Genomic DNA, 9,052 nt, shown 5'->3' with positions numbered 1-9,052 from the left:
CACCACTCTACGTACAATTCTCCATCTTCACTCACTAGCGCCCGCAGCTGAGACTGTAGTTTTTGAGAGCCTGGTTCCAACGATGAATTCCAACAGCTCTGGAAGTGGCTCGAAAAAGCATCACCATGACTAATAAAAACAACCCTCTCTCGGTGCTTTGAAACGCCTCCTCCAAAGCTTCCCTTCCCATGAACCTTTTGCCACAACCACTGAGTCTCCCTCTGCAAATGAAACTTCGACTGAGCATGTGCAGCACATGAATCCCGCCCAGCCACACCCACACACACACCCGTCTTCCCTTGTTTAACCCCACCTCCACTCTTTCCTGGCCCCCTTGTTTCCAATTGCAGACTGTTAACCCCTCAGGGCAGAGACCTGTCTTATTGTACGGTGTGAAGTGGCACTCAGTGGAGGAAGCCACAAGGGCCTCCAGTTTGCAGGTCCTGGGCAAGGCTGTTATTGATAGGAAGTTTGGGAGGTCATTGAATTCATGGTGGGAAGTGTTGTCAAGTCACAGGTGACTTACGGCCACCCTGGAGGGTTTCCAAGGCCAGCGACTAGCAGAGGCAGTTTGCCATTGGTCCCTGGTATTCCTTGGGGGCAGGGCTCTTTTTGTAGCAGGAGCTCCTTTGCATATTAGGCGACACCCCCCTAATGTAGCCAATCCTCCAAGAGCTTACAGAGCTCTCCTTACAGGAGCTACTGTAAGCTCTTGGAGGATTGGCTACATTAGGGGCGTGTCGCCTAATATGCAAAGGAGCTCCTGCTACAAAAAGAGCCCTGCTTGGGGGTCTCCCATCCAAATAGAGGAGAAAGAGGCCAGAAGAAGCCAAGCCGACGAGCCGTTCCAGAAAAAGAAGAAGATCGAATAACGTCCCTCCACTGGGTGCTGTTAGGACAGTCCCCACCCCAGTTAACTGTAAGCCACTCAGAGACCCCCTGGGGAGTTCAAGCGGGGTAGCAAGTTGAAAGATAAATAAATAAAATAAATAAATACTGGCCAGGGCTGCTGACCCTGCTTAGCTTCCAAGATCCAGGTCGTAGGGTCGCTATAAGTCATAAGTGACTTGATGGCACACAACACACAAAGTAACACAATCGTAACAACAGCGATACAAATGCACCACAGTTAGGAAAAGGATTTCAGCCCGAGGGAGCCTTCCTAGTCTGAGGGGGCCTTATGAATGTCTACCTCACCATCTACAGAAATGAGCAGCAAGCACTACCGCCAAAGCAAGCAGCAGCCGAGTTGTTTGGAGAAGGAGGGAACGTGTTCAGGAATATTTCAAACAGCACGAGAAAGGAACTATTAATACATTTCCAGTGGGCAGTTTCCAGCTGACAGAGCCGCAAATGTTCCCTTGTGAGGGTGGGCTCACCATCTAGCAAAGTACAACTCGGGTTTCCGTTTCCCAAATAATCCCTGTGGCAAAAAGACTCTCAGAATACGTTTCAAGCCAGAGAAGATGATTGGTCGGAGTAATCATGGCAAAGGATACTGAAGCTCCTGTCTGTAATTGCCAGGTGCCAGAGGTTAATTCTAAGATCATCCGCTGACATGTAGGTCTCGCAGTCGCTGTTGACAGAAATGGAGTTGACGTGATAGGTATGGCCATTTGCGAAAATTCTCCTGGGGCTGACTTCTACCATCAAATCCATTGGCTTCAAAACAGGCACCTGTGAAAATGAACATCGATTTAGACACAGGAATATATTTGTTACAAAATGTTTCTAGCTGAGAGTTTTTGCATAGAATTTTGAATTAAGGGGTCTCTTTCTATTTACATCTGGCAATCTTTGATGTCTGCTCAAAAGTACAAAATATGCCTGCAAAAAACGCTTTCTACCAACTCAGCCTAGCTCATAAAATGCCCCCTTACCTAGATACGGCTGACCTGGCCACCTGGATTCTCACCACAGTAACATCAGGACTAGACTACTGTAATTCATTGTACGTTGTTCTCCCCTCAAAATCAACTCGTAAGGTCCGACTGGTGCAGAATGCCACAGCCTGGCTGTGACTGGGAACCGGGCAGAGCATGCATGTCACTCCCATTCTGCAGACGCTGCACTGCCTGCCCACTTGTTACCAGGCTCAATTTAAGGCACTGGCTCTCACATACAAAGCCCTCCGTGGCCTTCACCCCTCTTATCTGCTGGACCGCCTCTCCCCCCTGTGCTCCGCTGTGACAGCTTTGGTCTCCTGAGCAAGGTCTTCTGCAGGTGCCCACCTGCAAATGGGCAGAATCCACAGCTGCCTCCGTTGTGGCTCCTGCCTTGAGTGGAACGTCCTGCCCGAGGAGGTCGGGACCCCTGCCTCTACCAGGGGGTCTGGCAACCTCAGAAGAACCTCAGCTCCCTACCTCCTTCTTCGCTTCCTACAACATTCCTATCCCCCCTTTCTCTCTCTTGAGGACACAGTACACTCAGCCCTTCTTGGGTGGACTTTGTCTCTGGGGAGGCAACAGATAATTTCCTAAACAGATCAACAACCACATCTTGTGTTCCCAGACCCTCCTGGGCTGCCTGAGGATAAAGAAAAAGGATAAAGTTTTTGTTCGCTTTAATATCTATGAGTACCCAACATGCCTGAATGCATCGGTCGACGTGAAAGACCGTCAATGGAGGTTAGCCCTTCTCTAAGAGTCTGTAGTCACCTTTGGCATTCTGACACGGGGTGGTGGGCGCAGCCACAAAATGGCTGCCATAGCAGGAGAAGCCAACCACATAGTGTTAGGGAGGGAGGTCAGGCATCACTCTAACTCCAATAGTAACTCTTCAACATTTCAAGCAGAAGTTCTGTTTAACAGGATGCATTTTAGAATGAATATATTGCTTAAAAGTAGTTTTTTGCATACTCTCAGCTTACTTTCAGTCAGCCCCGTAGCTAGGGGATTTTTTGGGAGGGGGCCGGGTGGGGGCCACCAGCTAATAAAATCAAAGTTAATTCAATTAATTGTAAATTGATTAGTGGAACTCCTTAAAAGCTGGCCTTCTCCTAAGGCAGCACTGCACCCCTGCCAGGCTCCAGGGCAAGTGGAGGGGGGTAATGACCAAGGCACTCATAGTGTTCAGTTTTCTGGCAAGCCAGTCAGAGGTGGTGAGTTGAGGAACTTTGGGGCCAGCCTGGTAGGGAGGGGCTCAGAAAAAAATGCTAGGGGGCCGGGCCCCATGGGCCCCACGTTAGCTACGGGCCTGCTTTCAGTCACGCAGTGAGGATCCTTATGCTGTGGTGACAGCTGCTGTCAGAGTAAACATTTTTAAAAATCTGCGCCACACAGCCCATCAGATCTCCAGTGTCCAGCCACTTTCTAAAAACACTCGGTAGGGGCCAGGAAAGGTGTTGGTGGGTGCCACCCGTGCTCCCTCTAAGCCATGGAGGGGTCCTGTCAGCCAGAATTCTACTTTTGTGAGCTCCTGGCATTAAAGTTGTGAGCAAGCGATTTGGCTGCTGCATACATGAGTTTGCTCTGGAGCCCCTCCTTCCCGAGCTAAGACAAAAATGTGTGAGCCGGAGGCTAAAAAGCTGTGAGCTAGCTCACACTCACTCAGCTCAGAGGGAACACTGGTACCCACGGGCACCCTATCAGGGACCCCTGATGGAGGTAATTACCCAAAACAATACATTTTAAGATGCAGTTGTAGCTGTATTTTAGGATACATCCTAACACAAGGGGGATGCCAGTGAAAGCTGAACTGGTAATAGATGGCTATCCCTACCCCACACGGACAACAATCTAAGGAACACACATTACGTTCCTGGATGCTCTCCAGAGGTTTGGCAGAAAAATCTATGCCGCTAATAGATGTCTCAAGGCAAGCCCTCCAAACCACCCCCTTTCCCCATGACTTGCTTAGATGAGGTTGGGGGATGGCCAGTGGTGGGGGGTCAAGGGAGAGTGCCCAGGGCTCTGCCGAACAGGGTCAAGAACAGACAGGAGCAGTAGGAGACGTGGTTCCTGTGGTTCCTGGCCAGCACCGTCTTGGCTGTGCAGTCTTGCAGCAGTTTTTATTATTATAGACAATTATTGAAAGTATCATTCCCACAGAGACGGCTAACTAGGGAGGCTATGCCTACATGTGCTGTATGACAATTGTGATTGGGATTCGGATACCTTCAGCAACAAATGCATCAAATATATCACTGGGGTGCAGCAGAGAGACAGGGACTGAGTCTCCGCTCAGCCACAAAGCTCATTGGAGAACCTTGGCCCAGTAATTCTCTATCATCTTAACCAACTTGTAGTGTGGGGGGGGGGGATTCAGCAAATTCACCAATATAACAAAGAACTATAGGGATGGCCTGTTCACATGCCGTTGTGCTTGAGCGTGAGGTGAGCCCGGCAACAGTTACCTTAATGGACCACCACAAACCGGGACCTAATGAGAGGAAGTGATGCTCTGACCGCTCACCTGAAGTGAGGTCACCGTAGAAAGGTCTTTAAGTTTCCCTTCTTCATCTTTTAAGTTGTATCCCTCAGGTCTCTTATCTCGTTCGGTAATTTTCCACAGTTTAATAGTTTTATCTTAAAACAAAAGAGACCAGCACTGTTATTAGAAACAGCACTGTTTACTTATTTTTGACATCATGACTGCTGTGTTAGAAGCTTCAGTGTCTGTAACCAGAAAGCATTAAATGCACCTTGGATGTCTCGGCTTAGGTCAGCAAGTGAGTCAGCAGCTCCAAGGCCTGCCGTGAAGGCAATACCGGTGGCTCTCTGTGAAGCCGAACGTTGGAAGAGATGGAACTAGAATCGGAGGGAGGTATTTGGAAGGGGACCCTCCTGTTTATGTTTTCTCCTGAATGCATAGGTATGACATTCCTCTGGTATTCCTAAAGCTGTTTAGCCTCATCATGAGCGGATTTCCCCCAAAGCGATCCATTTTAGTGATCAATAGAAAATGGACACAATTCAGCTAAAGTTAGTAGTAACTGGCAGTGCCATCCGATGCACACTTTCCGTGGAATAAGCACCATTCAATAGACTTGAGTAGGATTCTGAACAGACATGTCTTGGGAGAGCTCTGTCAGCGTTCTTTCACATGGAGGCTTTCTTCTGGTTTGGGTACTGTGCTTCAGTAGCTTTTCTCTGAGCTTCCTCTTTCCCCATTTTATTTCTTTGTTCAATTCATTTGAACCCTGATTTTCTCTCCGATGGGGACCCGAAGCAGCATACATCAGTCTCCTCTCCTCCATTTTATCCTCACAGCAGCCCTGTGAGGTAGGTTAGGCTGAGGGGTGTGTGACTGTCCCAAGGTCACCCAGCAAGCTTCTATGGCATGAGTGGGGATTTGAACCTGGGGCTCCCTGATCCTAGCCCAACACTCTAACCACCTACACCACACTGGCTTGCTTCCATCTGTTGTCTTTCCATGTGGTTTGAGAAAGCACAGAGAAATGATGAGGAAAACATGGAACAGCAAATGGGAAACAAGGACATGAGGAAGACTGGAGAAAGAACACTGCTGGTTGTCACCCAGTGACCCAAACCCAAGGGGAACATGTTTGCCAACTCTGGGCTGGGAAGTTCCTGAAAAGTTGGAGGTGGCGCCTTGGGAGGGTCATCGGCAGGGTACAAGGCCACAGAGTCCACCCTCCAAAGCAGTCATTTTCTTCAGGGGAGCTGATCTCTGTAATCTGTAAGCTTCGGGGTGGGGGGGAGGTTTCCCAAAGGATACCATAGAAAATTCCCTGTCTCTAGTCACTCTAGTAACAGCGTTCCGTGCGCCTTGGTGTTTAGTCATGCCGGCCACATGACCACGGAAATGTCTTTGGACAGCGCTGGCTCTTTGGCTTTGAAACGGAGACGAGCACCGCAACCCTAGAGTCGGACTCCACTGGCGTTCGAGCAAGGGAACCTTTACCTTTACTAGTCGCTACCTGCCTCACCTCTGAAGGTGGAGACACAGAGCAGGGCTCGAGAGCTAGATCTTGAATGGCAGGCTGACTAGTACGCGAGGAGATGCTCCTTCAGACACCCTGGTCCCAAGCCATTTAAGGCCCTAAAGGTAACAACCAGCAGTCTGGATTGTGCCCAGAAACAGATGGGTAACCAGTGCAGATCTTTCAGCACAGGGGGGGGGATACAGTCCCTGTAACCAGCCCAGCAGTAACCTGGCCAACGGCATTTCGGATCAACTGAAGTTTCTGAACTGCTTTCCAGGGCAGACCCACACAGAGCGCATTACATTAATCCAACTTGACATTAGAACCAGCTAAGGTCCTTCCCCTCCCCAAACCCATCCCCAAGCCCACCCCCAAACCTCTATGACTCTCCCAGCCGGTATCTGGCAGCCCTGTATTAACCCAGGCATCCTCACCATTCGTGGACAGAAGAGCGTGGGCGGCATTCTGCTTCGGCAGCCACTTGATCTTGTTTATTTTTTCCTCTATTTCCAAACTCTTCAAATAGTCAAACTCTGGCTCATGGCTCTGGAAGGTGCTGTAAACATTGTACTCACCTTGACTGTAAGGTTCATTTTTGCTCTGCAAGGAACACAAAATGTCAACAATTAACCTCAGGTCTTTAACACAGGATCCAAACATCTTTGTTTCCAGGGGAAACTAACGGCACTTCCAAATTCACTCATACACCAGAACTCATGGAACCAGGAAAAGCCAGTGTGGTGTGGTGGTGAAGAATGTCAGAAACACGCCCCCCCTGGTTTGGCAGGGGTCACCCGCTTTTTGGGGGGTTCCACCCACCACCTGGCTGGCAGGGGAAGCCCCGCCCCCAAGCCCCAACATCCGCAGCCACCCTCTCCCTTCTCTCTTGAGAGAGAGGGGGGAGAGGGGCGGCTGTGGGCCACACGCCTGATCTCCCAGCAGCATTGCCGCTTGGAGATCGGGCGCCCGGGGCCCTCCGGCTGCAGGCACTCTGTGCACCCAGTCTCCGAGCGGCAATGCCCCCTCTGGGAACGCCCCCCCAAAGTCCCCTACTGGGGACAAAGATGGACCTGGCAACCCTATCAGACTCATATCTGGAAGGTCCAGGTTGGAAACCCCACTTGCGCCATGGAAGCTCGCTGGGTGACCCTTTGGGCCAGTCACACTCTCTTAGCCTCACCGACCTCACAGGGCTGTTGTTGTTGTGAGGGTCGAAAGGACGAGAGGAGAATGATATAAGCCGCTTTGGGCCCCCAATGGGGAGAAAGGTGGGGTATAAATGAATAACATTAATGAGCCTGCTCGCGGGATGGGCAGGGTATAAATATAATAATAAAAAAATAAAATAAAAAAATAAAATAAATAGGGAGTGAAGACCTGGGCTGGGCTTGGCTGACCTCAAGCCCCACAGCTTCCTCCCCCACACAGATCCCCTTCAGGGGCCTTGTTCTGTGTGGCCCCAGCACCATCACAGGTGACACGGGCTTCCTCAGTGGCAGCACCTAAGCTACGGAACCTCAAAAGACTTTCTCTTTTGACATTTGGGAGGCAGATTAAAACTCTTCTGTTTCCCTGGACTTTGGTTTTGGCTCACTGGAACAGAATGAAAAAAGCAGATTGTCCATTTCCTCCTATAGAACAAGTAGCCTGCCGGGAGAGCTTGCCAGCATTTCAGCGGTAGGGGGGGGGGGTCCTCCTCCTCCGCGCCTGAAGGCTGTTGGAATTTGCTCAAGTCGGGGGAAGGAGCGCTGCAGGTCTTAGTAGTGTGATTTTTCTGGCTTGCTAATCGAATAATCCATCCCAGTTCATTGCTCTATTATAGGAGAACCAGTTTTGGTTTTCACAGGTGAACTTATTATTCAGTCTGTGTTTCTGGATTAGGTATCAGCTAACTGATTGTTAACTGTTAACACTGTTCGCTATTAAATGCTGAAATGAGAGTCTTACCCTGATAATAATGGGGACAATAAAACAACCCTCCTACCTCTGGCTCCCTTTGGAATATAACAACTCGACCGCCTTTGTCCCCAGTGGCCAGCAAGTCCCCTGTGTGGTTGAACTCAGCAGTTGAAATAATGTCAGCTGCAGAAAAGAAAAATGCAAAGGCAATGGTGGTTACATATATCAGGCCACACAGAACAGTGGAAACATCAGATATTCCCCACAAGCCCAAACAAAGGAGCTGCTTTCATTCCCCAAACCTAACACAGAACCATAGAAACCGCATTTCCCTCACAATCTGAGTCTCAGAACCATTCCCACATTTTCTTCCAAATTTTCCAGGCCCACAAACTTCGTTTACAATTTCTGAAGAAATCTATCATGTATCCAGCTCCCAAAATGCCAAAAGATTAATAGGTAATTTCTAAAAACTCAAGGCTGGATTGCCAATCCCCACTGAAAGAAAATTAACAAACAATGGGGGAAACTAACACCGTAGAAACGACTTTTGTTGTTGTTGTTCAGTTGCACAGTCGAGTCCAACTCTTCGCGACCCCATGGACCAGATCACGCCAGGCCTTCCTGTCTTCCGCCGTCCTCTGAAGTTTGCTCAATTTCATGTTCGTTGCATCTATGACACTGTCCAACTGTTAAGTCGTGCGCTTAACAAAGAAGTCGGAGAGTGATTCAGCAAGAATGCGGTTTATTCTTCAGCTCTGTTACTTCTCCGCTACGGTACAACGATCGCCAGCCAGAACCCATCATTCGAACCAACACATACACTGGCTGCTCGATATTTAAACACTCCCGGCTAATGTAGCCACACCCACTGTACAATAAGGCAACCTATGAGGTTGAAGCAATAACAACCAATCACAAGCGATCCCGCTCTGCACGGTGATTGGCAGACACTTTCTGGGCTAGGGCTCCTATTGGTTACACTAGGATCCTAGCCCAGGATGAAGCTCAACATGGCATCTCAATCAGGCGATTCACACATCAGTATTTACAACCAAATCTCAATGGCATAGTTCACAAAGCAGTTATATACATCTCAATACATAACAAATCCCTCCCCCCTAAGCAAAAACACTATGTACAATCATATTCGCTTAGATAGGTGGGCACTCTGCGAATTCGCTGAGACCTCCGCAGCGTAGGAGGTTCAGGGCACCTCTGAATTGGGGGCACTCGGCTTGACTCACTCTCGAGTGGGTCAGGTAC

The 9,052-nt window shown here is 49.3% G+C and overlaps 1 protein-coding gene across 1 annotated transcript in view; it reads right to left on the bottom strand.

Annotated features, from left to right (window-relative positions):
- Nucleotides 1-1,452: 1,452 nt before the first annotated feature.
- The window catches only part of LOC107118342 (serine/threonine-protein phosphatase 2A 55 kDa regulatory subunit B gamma isoform-like), an 80,972-nt gene continuing 73,372 nt past the window's right edge, over nt 1,453-9,052 (bottom strand). Inside the window, exons 2-5 of the mRNA XM_015420647.1 lie at nt 7,872-7,969; nt 6,322-6,487; nt 4,414-4,526; nt 1,453-1,677 (exon numbers count right to left, since the gene is read on the bottom strand). Of these exons, the coding sequence (XP_015276133.1) occupies nt 1,453-1,677; nt 4,414-4,526; nt 6,322-6,487; nt 7,872-7,969 (602 nt within the window). The remainder of the gene's footprint in view (nt 1,678-4,413; nt 4,527-6,321; nt 6,488-7,871; nt 7,970-9,052) is intronic.

This window comes from Gekko japonicus, unplaced genomic scaffold (genome assembly GCF_001447785.1).
Source record: "Gekko japonicus isolate JY-2015 unplaced genomic scaffold, Gekko_japonicus_V1.1 scaffold1162, whole genome shotgun sequence".
NCBI lineage: Eukaryota > Metazoa > Chordata > Lepidosauria > Squamata > Gekkonidae > Gekko > Gekko japonicus.
This window is presented reverse-complemented; position numbering and strand designations above follow the sequence as displayed.